General features: G+C 45.0%; 1 protein-coding gene across 1 annotated transcript in view; it reads right to left on the reverse strand.

Moving 5' to 3' along the window:
* Positions 1–18,963, reverse strand: part of Nmdar2 (NMDA receptor 2) — a 408,938-nt gene that overhangs the window by 151,206 nt on the left and 238,769 nt on the right. The window contains exon 4 of the mRNA XM_070102705.1: positions 18,231–18,421. Coding sequence (XP_069958806.1) covers positions 18,231–18,421 — 191 coding nt within the window. The remainder of the gene's footprint in view (positions 1–18,230; positions 18,422–18,963) is intronic.

Here is an 18,963-nt window from a genome sequence, read left to right on the forward strand (position 1 = left end):
GCTTGAAGCTTAGTATTGAAGCCACCTAGGAGGCTTGAAGCTTAGTATTGAAGCCACTTAGGAGGCTTGAAGCTTAGTATTGAAGCCACCTAGGAGGCTTGAAGCTTAGTATTGAAGCCACCTAGGAGGCTTGAAGCTTAGTATTGAAGCCACCTAGGAGGCTTGAAGCTTAGTATTGAAGCCACCTAGGAGGCTTGAAGCTTAGTATTGAAGCCACCTAGGAGGCTTGAAGCTTAGTATTGAAGCCACCTAGGAGGCTTGAAGCTTAGTATTGAAGCCACCTAGGAGGCTTGAAGCTTAGTATTGAAGCCACCTAGGAGGCTTGAAGCTTAGTATTGAAGCCACCTAGGAGGCTTGAAGCTTAGTATTGAAGCCACCTAGGAGGCTTGAAGCTTAGTGTTGAAGCCACCTAGGAGGCTTGAAGCTTAGTGTTGAAGCCACCTAGGAGGCTTGAAGCTTAGTATTGAAGCCACCTAGGAGGCTTGAAGCTTAGTATTGAAGCCACCTAGGAGGCTTGAAGCTTAGTATTGAAGCCACCTAGGAGGCTTGAAGCTTAGTATTGAAGCCACCTAGGAGGGCTTGAAGCTTAGTATTGAAGCCACCTAGGAGGCTTGAAGCTTAGTATTGAAGCCACCTAGGAGGGCTTGAAGCTTAGTATTGAAGCCACCTAGGAGGCTTGAAGCTTAGTATTGAAGCCACCTAGGAGGCTTGAAGCTTAGTATTGAAGCCACCTAGGAGGCTTGAAGCTTAGTATTGAAGCCACCTAGGAGGCTTGAAGCTTAGTATTGAAGCCACCTAGGAGGCTTGAAGCTTAGTATTGAAGCCACCTAGGAGGGCTTGAAGCTTAGTATTGAAGCCACCTAGGAGGCTTGAAGCTTAGTATTGAAGCCACCTAGGAGGGCTTGAAGCTTAGTATTGAAGCCACCTAGGAGGCTTGAAGCTTAGTATTGAAGCCACCTAGGAGGCTTGAAGCTTAGTATTGAAGCCACCTAGGAGGCTTGAAGCTTAGTATTGAAGCCACCTAGGAGGGCTTGAAGCTTAGTATTGAAGCCACCTAGGAGGCTTGAAGCTTAGTATTGAAGCCACCTAGGAGGCTTGAAGCTTAGTATTGAAGCCACCTAGGAGGCTTGAAGCTTAGTATTGAAGCCACCTAGGAGGGCTTGAAGCTTAGTATTGAAGCCACCTAGGAGGCTTGAAGCTTAGTATTGAAGCCACCTAGGAGGCTTGAAGCTTAGTATTGAAGCCACCTAGGAGGCTTGAAGCTTAGTATTGAAGCCACCTAGGAAGCTTGAAGCTTAGTATTGAAGAAACCTAGGATGGCTTGAAGCTTAGTATTGAAGCCACCTAGGAGGCTTGAAGCTTAGTATTGAAGCCACCTAGGAGGCTTGAAGCTTAGTATTGAAGCCACCTAGGAGGGCTTGAAGCTTAGTATTGAAGCCACCTAGGAGGCTTGAAGCTTAGTATTGAAGCCACCTAGGAGGGCTTGAAGCTTAGTATTGAAGCCACCTAGGAGGCTTGAAGCTTAGTATTGAAGCCACCTAGGAGGCTTGAAGCTTAGTATTGAAGCCACCTAGGAGGCTTGAAGCTTAGTATTGAAGCCACCTAGGAGGCTTGAAGCTTAGTATTGAAGCCACCTAGGAGGGCTTGAAGCTTAGTATTGAAGCCACCTAGGAGGCTTGAAGCTTAGTATTGAAGCCACCTAGGAGGCTTGAAGCTTAGTATTGAAGCCACCTAGGAGGCTTGAAGCTTAGTATTGAAGCCACCTAGGAGGGCTTGAAGCTTAGTATTGAAGCCACCTAGGAGGCTTGAAGCTTAGTATTGAAGCCACCTAGGAGGCTTGAAGCTTAGTATTGAAGCCACCTAGGAGGCTTGAAGCTTAGTATTGAAGCCACCTAGGAGGCTTGAAGCTTAGTATTGAAGCCACCTAGGAGGGCTTGAAGCTTAGTATTGAAGCCACCTAGGAGGCTTGAAGCTTAGTATTGAAGCCACCTAGGAGGCTTGAAGCTTAGTATTGAAGCCACCTAAGAAGCTTGAAGCTTAGTATTGAAGCCACCTAGGAGGCTTGAAGCTTAGTATTGAAGCCACCTAGGAGGGCTTGAAGCTTAGTATTGAAGCCACCTAGGAGGCTTGAAGCTTAGTATTGAAGCCACCTAGGAGGCTTGAAGCTTAGTATTGAAGCCACCTAGGAGGCTTGAAGCTTAGTATTGAAGCCACTTAGGAGGCTTGAAGCTTAGTATTGAAGCCACCTAGGAGGGCTTGAAGCTTAGTATTGAAGCCACCTAGGAGGCTTGAAGCTTAGTATTGAAGCCACCTAGGAGGCTTGAAGCTTAGTATTGACGCCACCTAGGAGGCTTGAAGCTTAGTATTGAAGCCACCTAGGAGGCTTGAAGCTTAGTATTGAAGCCACCTAGGAGGCTTTAAGCTTAGTATTGAAGCCACCTAGGAGGCTTGAAGCTTAGTATTGAAGCCACCTAGGAGGCTTGAAGCTTAGTATTGAAGCCACCTAGGAGGCTTGAAGCTTAGTATTGAAGCCACCTAGGAGGCTTGAAGCTTAGTATTGAAGCCACCTAGGAGGCTTGAAGCTTAGTATTGAAGCCACCTAGGAGGGCTTGAAGCTTAGTATTGAAGCCACCTAGGAGGCTTGAAGCTTAGTATTGAAGCCACCTAGGAGGCTTGAAGCTTAGTATTGAAGCCACCTATGAGGCTTGAAGCTTAGTATTGAAGCCACCTAGGAGGCTTGAAGCTTAGTATTGAAGCCACCTAGGAGGGCTTGAAGCTTAGTATTGAAGCCACCTAGGAGGCTTGAAGCTTAGTATTGAAGCCACCTAGGAGGCTTGAAGCTTAGTATTGAAGCCACCTAGGAGGCTTGAAGCTTAGTATTGAAGCCACCTAGGAGGCTTGAAGCTTAGTATTGAAGCCACCTAGGAGGGCTTGAAGCTTAGTATTGAAGCCACCTAGGAGGCTTGAAGCTTAGTATTGAAGCCACCTAGGAGGCTTGAAGCTTAGTATTGAAGCCACCTAGGAGGTTTGAAGCTTAGTATTGAAGCCACCTAGGAGGCTTGAAGCTTAGTATTGAAGCCACCTAGGAGGCTTGAAGCTTAGTATTGAAGCCACCTAGGAGGCTTGAAGCTTAGTATTGAAGCCACCTAGGAGGCTTGAAGCTTAGTATTGAAGCCACCTAGGAGGCTTGAAGCTTAGTATTGAAGCCACCTAGGAGGCTTGAAGCTTAGTATTGAAGCCACCTAGGAGGCTTGAAGCTTAGTATTGAAGCCACCTAGGAGGCTTGAAGCTTAGTATTGAAGCCACCTAGGAGGCTTGAAGCTTAGTATTGAAGCCACCTAGGAGGCTTGAAGCTTAGTATTGAAGCCGCCTAGGAGGCTTGAAGCTTAGTGTTGAAGCCACCTAGGAGGCTTGAAGCTTAGTGTTGAAGCCACCTAGGAGGCTTGAAGCTTAGTATTGAAGCCACCTAGGAGGCTTGAAGCTTAGTATTGAAGCCACCTAGGAGGCTTGAATCTTAGTGTTGAAGCCACCTAGGAGGCTTGAAGCTTAGTGTTGAAGCCACCTAGGAGGCTTGAAGCTTAGTATTGAAGCCACCTAGGAGGCTTGAAGCTTAGTATTGAAGCCACCTAGGAGGCTTGAAGCTTAGTATTGAAGCCACCTAGGAGGGTGACTTGAATAGTAAGCATCAACTTGGTTGCCGGTTTGATCAACATCTTGGCTGAGCAAACCTCCAACTACGAGGATCAGGTCTAGCCTCGGGCGGCGGCGGCTGCGGCTGCGGCTGCGGCTGCGGCTGCGGCTGCGGCTGCGGCTGCGGCTGCGGCTGCGGCGGCGAGTTGCGGAGGCGGTGGGGATGGGAGGCGTTTGCGGGTGGGGCGGCGACCCTCGGAATCATCTCCAGGTAAACTTCCTTCACTACTAAACAAAATAGATACCGTAACTACCTTAGTATATACCAGACGCCATGCGTCCGTCAACGTCTGCTAGAATGTACCCCGGGTATAAGGCAGGTAATGCAGTGTCACCTGGATAGATCGCTCAGTACATTAGTGTCGCATCTGTAATCTGTGTTAGAGGGAACAAGTGAAGTCAGCTGAGGCGGCATCCATCTTGGACGGTGCGTCAGACGCACAACGACGCACAGCAGAATATACAGTGCGGTGGCCCGGTGGCCTGGTGGCTAAAGCTCCCGCTTCACATACGGAGGGCCTGGGTTCGATTCCCGGCGGGTGGAAACATTTCGACACGTTTCCTTACACCTGTTGTCCTGTTCACCTAGCAGCAAATAGGTACCTGGGTGTTAGTCGACTGGTGTGGGTCGCATCCTGGGGGACAAGATTAAGGACCCCAATGGAAATAAGTTAGACAGTCCTCGATGACGCACTGACTTTCTTGGGTTATCCTGGGTGGCTAACCCTCCGGGGTTAAAAATCCGAACGAAATCTTATCTTATCTTATCTTATCTTCACACACACCGTGAATTGAAACTGGTAGTTTCAGTGACCAAGTTGCTCTGACAGGAGCCATCTGTTGCTCTGACGGGAGCTATCTGTTGCTCTGACGGGAGCTATCTGTTGCTCTGACAAGAGCCATCTGTGACGGATGGTGGAGTGGAAGATGGTTGATGGGGATGACGAGTTTTATGGCGGTAATATCACCAGCAACAGTAGTACTACCTGTAACAACGGTAATATCACCAGCAACAGTAGTACTGCCTGTAACAACGGTAATATCACCAGCAACAGTAGTACTGCCTGTAACAACGGTAATATCACCAGCAACAGTAGTACTGCCTGTAACAACGGTAATATCACCAGCAACAGTAGTACTACCTGTAACAACGGTAATATCACCAGCAACAGTAGTACTGCCTGTAACAACGGTAATATCACCAGCAACAGTAGTACTGCCTGTAACAACGGTAATATCACCAGCAACAGTAATACTACCTGTAACAACGGTAATATCACCAGCAACAGTAGCACTACCTGTAACAACGGTAATATCACCAGCAACAGTAGTACTACCTGTAACAACGGTAATATCACCAGCAACAGTAGTACTGCCTGTAACAACGGTAATATCACCAGCAACAGTAGTACTACCTGTAACAACGGTAATATCACCAGCAAGAGTAGTACTGCCTGTAACAACGGTAATATCACCAGCAACAGTTGTACTACCTGTAACAACGGTAATATCACCAGCAACAGTAGTACTGCCTGTAACAACGGTAATATCACCAGCAACAGTAGTACTACCTGTAACAACGGTAATATCACCAGCAACAGTAGTACTGCCTGTAACAACGGTAATATCACCAGCAACAGTAGTACTGCCTGTAACAACGGTAATATCACCAGCAACAGTAGTACTACCTGTAACAACGGTAATATCACCAGCAACAGTAGTACTGCCTGTAACAACGGTAATATCACCAGCAACAGTAGTACTGCCTGTAACAACGGTAATATCACCAGCAACAGTAGTACTACCTGTAACAACGGTAATATCACCAGCAACAGTAGTACTACCTGTAACAACGGTAATATCACCAGCAACAGTAGTACTACCTGTAACAACGGTAATATCACCAGCAACAGTAGTACTGCCTGTAACAACGGTAATATCACCAGCAACAGTAGTACTACCTGTAACAACGGTAATATCACCAGCAACAGTAGTACTGCCTGTAACAACGGTAATATCACCAGCAACAGTAGTACTACCTGTAACAACGGTAATATCACCAGCAACAGTAGTACTGCCTGTAACAACGGTAATATCACCAGCAACAGTAGTACTACCTGTAACAACGGTAATATCACCAGCAACAGTAGTACTGCCTGTAACAACGGTAATATCACCAGCAACAATAGTACTGCCTGTAACAACGGTAATATCACCAGCAACAATAGTACTGCCTGTAACAACGGTAATATCACCAGCAACAGTAGTACTGCCTGTAACAACGGTAATATCACCAGCAACAATAGTACTGCCTGTAACAACGGTAATATCACCAGCAACAGTAGTACTGCCTGTAACAACGGTAATATCACCAGCAACAGTAGTACTACCTGTAACAACGGTAATATCACCAGCAACAGTAGTACTGCCTGTAACAACGGTAATATCACCAGCAACAATAGTACTGCCTGTAACAACGGTAATATCACCAGCAACAGTAGTACTACCTGTAACAACGGTAATATCACCAGCAACAGTACTGCCTGTACGGTAATATCACCAGCAACAGTAGCCTGTAACAACGGTAATATCACCAGCAGTAGTACTACCTGTAACAAGTAATATACTACCTGTAACAACGGTAATATCACCAGCAACAGTAGTACTACCTGTAACAACGGTAATATAGCAACACTACCTGTAACAACGGTAATATCACCAGCAACAGTAGTACTACCTGTAACAACGGTAATATGCCTGTAACAACGGTAATATCACCAGCAACAGTAGTACTACCTGTAACAACGGTAATATCACCAGCAACAGTATTACTACCTGTAACAACGGTAATATCACCAGCAACAGTAGTACTACCTGTAACAACGGTAATATCACCAGCAACAGTAGTACTGCCTGTAACAACGGTAATATCACCAGCAACAGTAGTACTACCTGTAACAACGGTAATATCACCAGCAACAGTAGTACTACCTGTAACAACGGTAATATCACCAGCAACAGTAGTACTACCTGTAACAACGGTAATATCACCAGCAACAGTAGTACTGCCTGTAACAACGGTAATATCACCAGCAACAGTAGTACTACCTGTAACAACGGTAATATCACCAGCAACAGTAGTACTACCTGTAACAACGGTAATATCACCAGCAACAGTAGTACTACCTGTAACAACGGTAATATCACCAGCAACAGTAGTACTACCTGTAACAACGGTAATATCACCAGCAACAGTAGTACTGCCTGTAACAACGGTAATATCACCAGCAACAATAGTACTGCCTGTAACAACGGTAATATCACCAGCAACAGTAGTACTACCTGTAACAACGGTAATATCACCAGCAACAGTAGTACTACCTGTAACAACGGTAATATCACCAGCAACAGTAGTACTACCTGTAACAACGGTAATATCACCAGCAACAGTAGTACTGCCTGTAACAACGGTAATATCACCAGCAACAGTAGTACTACCTGTAACAACGGTAATATCACCAGCAACAGTAGTACTGCCTGTAACAACGGTAATATCACCAGCAACAGTAGTACTACCTGTAACAACGGTAATATCACCAGCAACAGTAGTACTGCCTGTAACAACGGTAATATCACCAGCAACAGTAGTACTACCTGTAACAACGGTAATATCACCAGCAACAGTAGTACTGCCTGTAACAACGGTAATATCACCAGCAACAATAGTACTGCCTGTAACAACGGTAATATCACCAGCAACAATAGTACTGCCTGTAACAACGGTAATATCACCAGCAACAGTAGTACTGCCTGTAACAACGGTAATATCACCAGCAACAATAGTACTGCCTGTAACAACGGTAATATCACCAGCAACAGTAGTACTGCCTGTAACAACGGTAATATCACCAGCAACAGTAGTACTACCTGTAACAACGGTAATATCACCAGCAACAGTAGTACTGCCTGTAACAACGGTAATATCACCAGCAACAATAGTACTGCCTGTAACAACGGTAATATCACCAGCAACAGTAGTACTACCTGTAACAACGGTAATATCACCAGCAACAGTAGTACTGCCTGTAACAACGGTAATATCACCAGCAACAGTAGTACTACCTGTAACAACGGTAATATCACCAGCAACAGTAGTACTACCTGTAACAACGGTAATATCACCAGCAACAGTAGTACTGCCTGTAACAACGGTAATATCACCAGCAACAGTAGTACTACCTGTAACAACGGTAATATCACCAGCAACAGTATTACTACCTGTAACAACGGTAATATCACCAGCAACAGTAGTACTACCTGTAACAACGGTAATATCACCAGCAACAGTAGTACTGCCTGTAACAACGGTAATATCACCAGCAACAGTAGTACTACCTGTAACAACGGTAATATCACCAGCAACAGTAGTACTACCTGTAACAACGGTAATATCACCAGCAACAGTAGTACTACCTGTAACAACGGTAATATCACCAGCAACAGTAATACTGCCTGTAACAACGGTAATATCACCAGCAACAGTAGTACTACCTGTAACAACGGTAATATCACCAGTAACAGTAGTACTACCTGTAACAACGGTAATATCACCAGCAACAGTAGTACTACCTGTAACAACGGTAATATCACCAGCAACAGTAGTACTGCCTGTAACAACGGTAATATCACCAGCAACAATAGTACTGCCTGTAACAACGGTAATATCACCAGCAACAGTAGTACTACCTGTAACAACGGTAATATCACCAGCAACAGTAGTACTACCTGTAACAACGGTAATATCACCAGCAACAGTAGTACTACCTGTAACAACGGTAATATCACCAGCAACAGTAGTACTACCTGTAACAACGGTAATATCACCAGCAACAGTAGTACTGCCTGTAACAACGGTAATATCACCAGCAACAATAGTACTGCCTGTAACAACGGTAATATCACCAGCAACAGTAGTACTACCTGTAACAACGGTAATATCACCAGCAACAGTAGTACTACCTGTAACAACGGTAATATCACCAGCAACAGTAGTACTACCTGTAACAACGGTAATATCACCAGCAACAGTAGTACTACCTGTAACAACGGTAATATCACCAGCAACAGTAGTACCGCCTGTAACAACGGTAATATCACCAGCAACAGTAGTACTGCCTGTAACAACGGTAATATCACCATCAACAGTAGTACTACCTGTAACAACGGTAATATCACCAGCAACAGTAGTACTACCTGTAACAACGGTAATATCACCAGCAACAGTAGTACTACCTGTAACAACGGTAATATCACCAGCAACAGTAGTACTGCCTGTAACAACGGTAATATCACCATCAACAATAGTACTACCTGTAACAACGGTAATATCACCAGCAACAGTAGTACTACCTGTAACAACGGTAATATCACCAGCAACAGTAGTACTACCTGTAACAACGGTAATATCACCATCAACAATAGTACTGCCTGTAACAACGGTAATATCACCAGCAACAGTAGTACTGCCTGTAACAACGGTAATATCACCAGCAACAGTAGTACTACCTGTAACAACGGTAATATCACCAGCAACAGTAGTACCGCCTGTAACAACGGTAATATCACGAGCAACAGTAGTACTGCCTGTAACAACGGTAATATCACCATCAACAGTAGTACTACCTGTAACAACGGTAATATCACCAGCAACAGTAGTACTACCTGTAACAACGGTAATATCACCAGCAACAGTAGTACTACCTGTAACAACGGTAATATCACCAGCAACAGTAGTACTACCTGTAACAACGGTAATATCACCAGCAACAGTAGTACTGCCTGTAACAACGGTAATATCACCATCAACAATAGTACTACCTGTAACAACGGTAATATCACCAGCAACAGTAGTACTACCTGTAACAACGGTAATATCACCAGGAACAATAGTACTGCCTGTAACAACGGTAATATCACCAGCAACAGTAGTACTACCTGTAACAACGGTAATATCACCAGCAACAGTAGTACTCCCTGTAACAACGGTAATATCACCATCAACAATAGTACTGCCTGTAACAACGGTAATATCACCAGCAACAGTAGTACTACCTGTAACAACGGTAATATCACCAGCAACAGTAGTACTGCCTGTAACAACGGTAATATCACCAGCAACAGTAGTACTACCTGTAACAACGGTAATATCACCAGCAACAGTAGTACTGCCTGTAACAACGGTAATATCACCAGCAACAATAGTACTGCCTGTAACAACGGTAATATCACCAGCAACAGTAGTACTACCTGTAACAACGGTAATATCACCAGTAACAGTAGTACTGCCTGTAACAACGGTAATATCACCAGCAACAATAGTACTGCCTGTAACAACGGTAATATTACCAGCAACAGTAGTACTGCCTGTAACAACGGTAATATCACCAGCAACAGTAGTACTACCTGTAACAACGGTAATATCACCAGCAACAGTAGTACTGCCTGTAACAACGGTAATATCACCAGCAACAATAGTACTGTCTGTAACAACGGAAATATCACCAGCAACAGTAGTACTGCCTGTAACAACGGTAATATCACCAGCAACAATAGTACTGTCTGTAACAACGGTAATATCACCAGCAACAGTAGTACTGCCTGTAACAACGGTAATATCACCAGCAACAGTAGTACTGCCTGTAACAACGGTAATATCACCAGCAACAATAGTACTGCCTGTAACAACGGAAATATCACCAGCAACAGTAGTACTGCCTGTAACAACGGTAATATCACCAGCAACAATAGTACTGTCTGTAACAACGGTAATATCACCAGCAACAGTAGTACTGCCTGTAACAACGGTAATATCACCAGCAACAGTAGTACTGCCTGTAACAACGGTAATATCACCAACAACAGTAGTACTGCCTGTAACAACGGTAATATCACCAGCAACAATAGTACTGCCTGTAACAACGGTAATATCACCAGCAACAGAAGTACTGCCTGTAACAACGGTAATATCACCAGCAACAGTAGTACCGCCTGTAACAACGGTAAAATCACCAGCAACAGTAGTACTGCCTGTAACAACGGTAATATCACCAGCAACAGTAGTACTGCCTGTAAAAACGGTAATATTACCAGCAACAGTAGTACTACCTGTAACAACGGTAATATCACCAGCAACAGTAGTACTGCCTGTAACAACGGTAATATCACCAGCAACAGTAGTACTGCCTGTAACAACGGTAATATCACCAGCAACAGTAGTACTGCCTGTAACAACGGTAAAATTACCAGCAACAGTAATACTGCCTGTAACAACGGTAATATCACCAGCAACAGTAGTACTGCCTGTAACAACGGTCATATCACCAGCAACAGTAGTACTGTCTGTAACAACGGTAATATCACCAGCAACAGTAGTACTGCCTGTAACAACGGTAATATCACCAGCAACAGTAGTACTGCCTGTAACAACGGTAATATCACCTGCAACAGTAGTACTACCTGTAACAACGGTAATATCACCAGCAACAGTAGTACTGCCTGTAACAACGGTAATATCACCAGCAACAGTAGTACTGCCTGTAACAACGGTAATATCACCAGCAACAGTAGTACTGCCTGTAACAACGGAAATATCACCAGCAACAGTAGTACTGCCTGTAACAACGGTAATATTACCAGCAATAGTAGTACTGCCTGTAATAACGGTAATATTACTAGTAACAGTAGTACTACCTGTAACAACGGTAATATTACTAGCAACAGTAGTACTACCTGTAACAACGGTAATATTACTAGAAACAGTAGTACTGGCTGTAACAACGGTAATATTACTAGCAACAGTAGTACTGCCTGAAACAACGGTAATATTACTAGCAACATTAGTACTACCTGTAACAACGGTAATATTACTAGCAACAGTAGTACTACCTGTAACAACGGTAATATTACTAACAACAGTAGTACTACCTGTAACAACGGTAATATTACTAGCAACAGTAGTACTGTCTGTAACAACGGTAATATTACAAACAACAGTGGTACCACCTGCAACAACGGTAATATTACTAGGAACAGTAGTACTGCCTGTAACAACGGAAATATTACTAGAAACAGTAGTACCACCTGCAACAACGGTAATATTACTAGCAACAGTAGTACTACCTGCAACAACGGTAATATTACTAGCAACAGTAGTACAACCTGCAACAACGGTAATATTACTAGCAACAGTAGTACTGCCTGTAACAACGGTAATATTACTAGCAACAGTAGTACCACCTGCAACAACGGTAATATTAATAGCAACAGTAGTACTGCCTGTAACAACGGTCATATTACTAACAACAGTAGTACTACCTGTAACAACGGTAATATTACTAGCAACAGTAGTACTGCCTGTAACAACGGTAATATTACTAGCAACAGTAGTACCACCTGCAACAACGGTAATATTACTAGCAACAGTAGTACTGCCTGTAACACCGGTAATATTACTAGAAACAGTAGTACCACCTGCAACAACGGTAATATCGCTAGCAACAGTAGTACTGCCAGCAACAACGGTAATATTACTAGCAACAGTAGTACAACCTGCAACAACGGTAATATTACTAGCAACAGTAGTACTGCCTGTAACAACGGTAATATTACTAGCAACAGTAGTACTGCCTGTAACAACGGTAATATTACTAGCAACAGTAGTACTGCCTGTAACAACGGTAATATTACTAGCAACAGTAGTACTGCCTGTAACAACGGTAATATTACTAGCAACAGTAGTACCAACAGCAACAGTAATAACACCACCAGTTATAACAACCATCTGACCTAGATCACCAGCTGTTGTAACAACCACTAGCACTAGTAACACTAACACTAGTACACTAACACTAGTAACACTAACACTAGTAACACTAACACTAGTAACACTAACACTAGTAACACTAACACTAGTACACTAACACTAGTAACACTAACACTAGTAACACTAACACTAGTAACACTAACACTAGTACACTAACACTAGTAACACTAACACTAGTAACACTAACACTAGTAACACTAACACTATCAACACTAACACCATCAACACTAACACTAGCAACGTCGGAATTACATTGTCAACACAAGTCACAAAACATTACTTATAGGCTGACTGTTCACAACAGCAACATCAGTTGCAACTGTAAAAACAGCGGCTGCAAGCCATGGTGTGCAGCAGAGCCTGATGCTGTACCGAGGGCCACTACAGCAGCCGGGTTACAAAAACTCGTTCGTAATGCCAGAGGTGAGTGGCACCGGTGAGTGGCACCGGTGAGTGGCAGAGGTGAGTGGCACCAGTGAGTGGCACTTGACACACGTACTCTGGCCTTCTGAACTGCACATTGACAGTCTCAAGTCAGATGGTAAAATGGCCACAGAAATGATTAATGATTCTTTTAAGTTGCTCAATACCAAGGAAAAAAACGTTGCCAAGTTGAAGAGTGCACAGGTGAAGAGTGCACAGCTGAAGAGTGCACAGCTGAAGAGTGCACAGCTGAAGAGTGCACAGGTGAAGAGTGCACAGGTGAAGAGTGCACAAGTGAAGAGTGCATAAGTGAAGAGTGCATAAGTGAAGAGTGCACAAGTGAAGAGTGCATAAGTGAAGAGTGCACAGATGAAGAGTGCACAGGTGAAGAGTTCACAGGTGAAGAGTGCACAAGTGAAGAGTGCATAAGTGAAGAGTGCACAGATGAAGAGTGCACAGGTGAAGAGTGCACAGGTGAAGAGTGCACAGGTGAAGAGTGCACAGGTGAAGTGCACAGGTGAAGAGTGCACAAGTGAAGAGTGCACAGGTGAAGAGTGCACAGGTGAAGAGTGCAGAGGTAAAGAGTGCACAGTTGAAGAGTGCAAAGGTGAAGAGTGCACAAGTGAAGAGTGCACAGGTGAAGAGTGCACAGGTGAAGAGTGCACAGGTAAAGAGTGCACAGTTGAAGAGTGCACAGGTGAAGAGTGCACAGGTGAAGACTGCACAGGTGAAGAGTGCACAGGTGAAGAGTGCACAGGTAAAGAGTGCACAGTTGAAGAGTGCACAGGTGAAGAGTGCACAAGTGAAGAGTGCAAAGGTGAAGAGTGCACAGGTGAAGAGTGCACAGGTAAAGAGTGCACAATTGAAGAGTGCATAGGTGAAGAGTGCACAGGTGAAGAGTGCACAGGTGAAGAGTGCACAGGTGAAGAGTGTACAGATGAAGAGTGCACAGGTGAAGAGTGCACAGGTGAAGAGTGCACAGGTGAAGAGTGCACAGGTGAAGAGTGCACAGGTGAAGAGTGCACAGGTGAAGTGCACAGGTGAAGAGTGCACAAGTGAAGAGTGCACAGGTGAAGAGTGCACAGGTGAAGAGTGCACAGGTGAAGAGTGCACAGATGAAGAGTGCACAGGTAAAGAGTGCACAGTTGAAGAGTGCACAGGTGAAGAGTGCACAGGTGAAGAGTGCACAGGTGAAGAGTGCACAGGTGAAGAGTGTACAGATGAAGAGTGCACAGGTGAAGAGTGCACAGGTGAAGAGTGCACAGGTGAAGAGTGCACAGGTGAAGAGTGCACAGATGAAGAGTGCACAGGTGAAGTGCACAGGTGAAGAGTGCACAGGTGAAGAGTGCACAGGTGAAGAGTGCACAGGTGAAGAGTGCACATGTAAAGAGTGCACAGTTGAAGAGTGCACAGGTGAAGAGTGCACAAGTGAAGAGTGCACAGGTGAAGAGTGCACAGGTGAAGAGTGCACAGGTAAAGAGTGCACAGTTGAAGAGTGCACAGGTGAAGAGTGCACAGTTGAAGAGTGCACAGGTGAAGAGTGCACAGGTGAAGAGTGCACAGGTGAAGAGTGCACAGGTGAAGAGTGCACAGGTGAAGAGTGCACAGGTGAAGAGTGCACAGGTAAAGAGTGCACAGTTGAAGAGTGCACAGGTGAAGAGTGCACAGTTGAAGAGTGCACAGGTGAAGAGTGCACAGGTGAAGAGTGCACAGGTGAAGAGTGCACAGGTGAAGAGTGCACAGGTGAAGAGTGCACTGGTGAAGAGTGCACAGGCAAAGAGTGCACAGGTGAAGAGTACACAGGTGAAGAGTGTACGAGTGAAGAGTACACAGGTGAAGAGTGTACAAGTGAAGAGTGCACAGGTGAAGAGTGCACAAGTGAAGAGTGCACAGGTGAAGAGTGCACAGGTGAAGAGTGCACAAGTGAAGAGTGCACAGGTGAAGAGTGTACAAGTGAAGAGTACACAGGTGAAGAGTGCACAAGTGAAGAGTGCACAGGTGAAGAGTGCACAGGTGAAGAGTGCACAGGTGAACAGTGCACAGGTGAAGAGTGCACAAGTGAAGAGTGCACAAGTGAAGAGTGCACAGGTGAAGAGTGCACAGGTGAAGAGTGCACAGGTGAAGAGTGCACAGGTGAAGAGTGCACAGGTGAAGAGTGCACAAGTGAAGAGTGCACAAGTGAAGAGTGCACAAGTGAAGAGTGCACAGGTGAAGAGTGCACAGGTGAAGAGTGCACAGGTGAAGAGTGCACAAGTGAAGAGTGCACAGGTGAAGAGTGCACAAGTGAAGAGTGCACAAGTGAAGAGTGCACAAGTGAAGAGTGCACAGGTGAAGAGTGCACAGGTGAAGAGTGCACAGGTGAAGAGTGCACAAGTGAAGAGTGCACAGGTGAAGAGTGCACAGGTGAAGAGTGCACAGGTGAAGAGTGCACAGGTGAAGAGTGCACAGGTGAAGAGTGCACAGGTGAAGAGTGCACAGGTGAAGAGTGCACAGGTGAAGAGTGCACAGGTGAAGAGTGCACAGGTGAAGAGTGCACAGGTGAAGAGTGCACAGGTGAAGAGTGCACAGGTGAAGAGTGCACAAGTGAAGAGTGCACAAGTGAAGAGTGCACAGGTGAAGAGTGCACAGGTGAAGAGTGCACAGGTGAAGAGTGCACAGGTGAAGAGTGCACAGGTGAAGAATGCACAGGTGAAGAGTGCACAGGTGAAGAGTGCACAGATGAAGAGTGCACAGGTGAAGAGTGCACAGGTGAAGAGTGCACAGGTGAAGAGTGCACAGGTGAAGAGTGCACAGGTGAAGAGTGCACAGGTGAAGAGTGCACAGGTGAAGAGTGCACAGGTGAAGAGTGCACAAGTGAAGAGTGCACAAGTGAAGAGTGCACAGGTGAAGAGTGCACAGGTGAAGAGTGCACAGGTGAAGAGTGCACAGGTGAAGAGTGCACAGGTGAAGAGTGCACAGGTGAAGAGTGCACAAGTGAAGAGTGCACAAGTGAAGAGTGCACAGGTGAAGAGTGCACAGGTGAAGAGTGCACAGGTGAAGAGTGCACAGGTGAAGAGTGCACAGGTGAAGAGTGCACAGGTGAAGAGTGCACAGGTGAAGAGTGCACAGGTGAAGAGTGCACAGGTGAAGAGTGCACAGGTGAAGAGTGCACAGGTGAAGAGTGCACAGGTGAAGGAAGGGGAAGTACTTACAACTCAGTTCATTCACTTTTATCAAGATCAAAATATTTCTCGTTGAATATATTTGCTTGTATTAATGTTCCTTAAATATTGATCAATGAAAAGTGTGAAAGCTCTTGGGCAGAAAATTTGAAACTCAGACACAGTAGATCATTTACTAGAGAAGGTCTCTTGTTTGTACTCAGGATAAACAGATCTGTTTCAGTTGTGTGTCGGCTTTATGTAAGTGTTGGAGTTCTAGCTTGAGACTTGAAGACTTTGGCCCAGAGCTGTATGTTAACCACTGTATCAAGGCCAACTTCAGAAAACTACGTCAGTGGTGGCAGTTCCTGAAGTCAGTGGTGGCAGTTCAAGAACGTTTGTTGAAATAGTTGTTGCCATGCGTGGTAGTGATGCAGGTGGTGATAATAGATCTGACATAGACAGCAGGCAGGTAGTCTACCGTGGCAGTCAGCCTCCGCCGCCGCTACGCCGCAACACAGCGCCAAGCATCACCAGCAACCAACCTCTACACTACACTCTCTGGGTTCCCACCACCTCCTCAGAAACCCAACCTCACCTTCTCATTAGCGCCGTGTCTCGCAGAGGAGAACGATTCTTTCTGTCCTTTTTCGCTTCTGCCCGGAGACCGGCAGCTGATAGATCTTTATCAGCATTGGTGAAACAGAAGACAGCTGCTGGAACGGTCCTTGAGAACAGCAGCAGAGAGACAAGCAAGTCTTGTGTATATTCGTGCAGACAACAACTATTCCCATGTTAAGCAAGATTTACTGACAAGCTCAGACAGCGAATATACTAGCGAATATATATGTATATATGTTGTGCCGAATAGGTAAAACTTGCGATTTTGGCTTAAACAGCAACGTTCTTCTTGCCGAATAAGGCAAGCGAAAACTTGTGTATGCAATAATTTCCCAAAAATCATTCTGAACCTAACGAGAAACCTTAATTTCATTGTGTTTGTTTATTAAATTGTAAACTTATCCAAAATATATTTAGTTAGATTAGGTTAAATTAAATTGCGCTTGTTATAATAAGGTTAGGTAAGTTTTCTAAGGTTCTTTTGGTACAAAATTATTAATTTTTACATTAACATAAATGAAAAATATATATCTCTAAACGTATAAGAGAAATTTTTAGAAGGGACTTAATTTTAAATGAGTTCTTGCTAATTGACCAGTTTTGCCTATTCGGCACGACATATACACGATAACTATACATCTGAACACAGAATAATGCGTAATAAAACTATGAAGCATTTGCAAATCAATAAAGCACCATCTATATTAATAAAATTACGTAATTTTGGCGTGAGCGTTTGTAGAGGAGGTCGAGGATGAGTTCCGTAAGGTAATACTTACTCTTGGCCTGAACCCTTGTTGGGGAGGTCGAGGATGAGCTCCCTGAGGTAATACTTACTCTTTTCCTGAACCCTTGTTGGGGAGGTCGAGGATGAGCTCCCTAAGGTAATACTTACTCTTGGCCTGAGCCCTTGTTGGGGAGGTCGAGGATGAGTTCCCTGAGGTAATACTTACTCTTGGCCTGAACCCTTGTTGGGGAGGTCGAGGATGAGCTCCCTAAGGTAATACTTACTCTTGGCCTGAACCCTTGTTGGGGAGGTCGAGGATGAGCTCCCTGAGGTAATACTTACTCTTGGCCTGAACCCTTGTTGGGGAGGTCGAGGATGAGCTCCCTGAGGTAATACTTACTCTTGGCCTGAACCCTTGTTGGGGAGGTCGAGGATGAGTTCCCTGAGGTAATACTTACTCTTGGCCTGAGCCCTTGTTGGGGAGGTCGAGGATGAGTTCCCTGAGGTAATACTTACTCTTGGCCTGAGCCCTTGTTGGGGAGGTCGAGGATGAGCTCCCTAAGGTAATACTTACTCTTGGCCTGAGCCCTTGTTGGGGAGGTCGAGGATGAGCTCCCTAAGGTAATACTTACTCTTGGCCTGAACCCTTGTTGGGGAGGTCGAGGATGAGCTCCCTGAGGTAATACTTACTCTTGGCCTGAGCCCTTGTTGGGGAGGTCGAGGATGAGCTCCCTAAGGTAATACTTACTCTTGGCCTGAACCCTTGTTGGGGAGGTCGAGGATGAGTTCCCGGAGAGCCTGGATGAAGTCGTTGTGGCCAGCGATGAGGGAAGTGACAACAGCGAACTTGGGCCAGGAATACCGCTGTAGGATGGACAACATAGCCGCTGCCTGCTGCTCGATGGACGGTGCCAGCTGCAGCTGCGGACTGGTGGTGCGCTGTGGAGAACACCACCAAGAGTACTGGTGAGTACTGGTGATGATGGTGAGGTGATGATAATATACAGTAACTACACTATATGATAACCCTTAGTATACCGCTCCCTGATGATCACATCAGTATTCTTCAAGCATTACTTACAGTGTTTGATCATCCTTAGTATATTGAACTGAACATAAGAACATACGAATATAAGAAAGAAAGAACACTGCAGCAGGCCTACTGACCCATGCGAAGCACGTCCATGCCACCCCCTCCGGCCTAGAACAATGACCATCTAGTCAGGTCACTTCCACTTAAGGAAGGAGCACGGCACCAGACCTGGTAGCACAAGCTAGTCAGGTCCAATTCACACCCACCCACACCCACTCATATATTTATCCAACCTATTTTTAAAACTACACAAGGTCTTAGCTTCTATGACAGTACTCGGGAATTTGTTCCACTCATCCACAACTCTATTACCAAACCAGTGCTTTCCTATATCCTTCCTGAATATGATTTTTTTCAAGCTTAAAACCATTGCTGCGAGTCCTGTCTT

Source organism: Cherax quadricarinatus, chromosome 5 (genome assembly GCF_038502225.1).
Source record: "Cherax quadricarinatus isolate ZL_2023a chromosome 5, ASM3850222v1, whole genome shotgun sequence".
NCBI lineage: Eukaryota > Metazoa > Arthropoda > Malacostraca > Decapoda > Parastacidae > Cherax > Cherax quadricarinatus.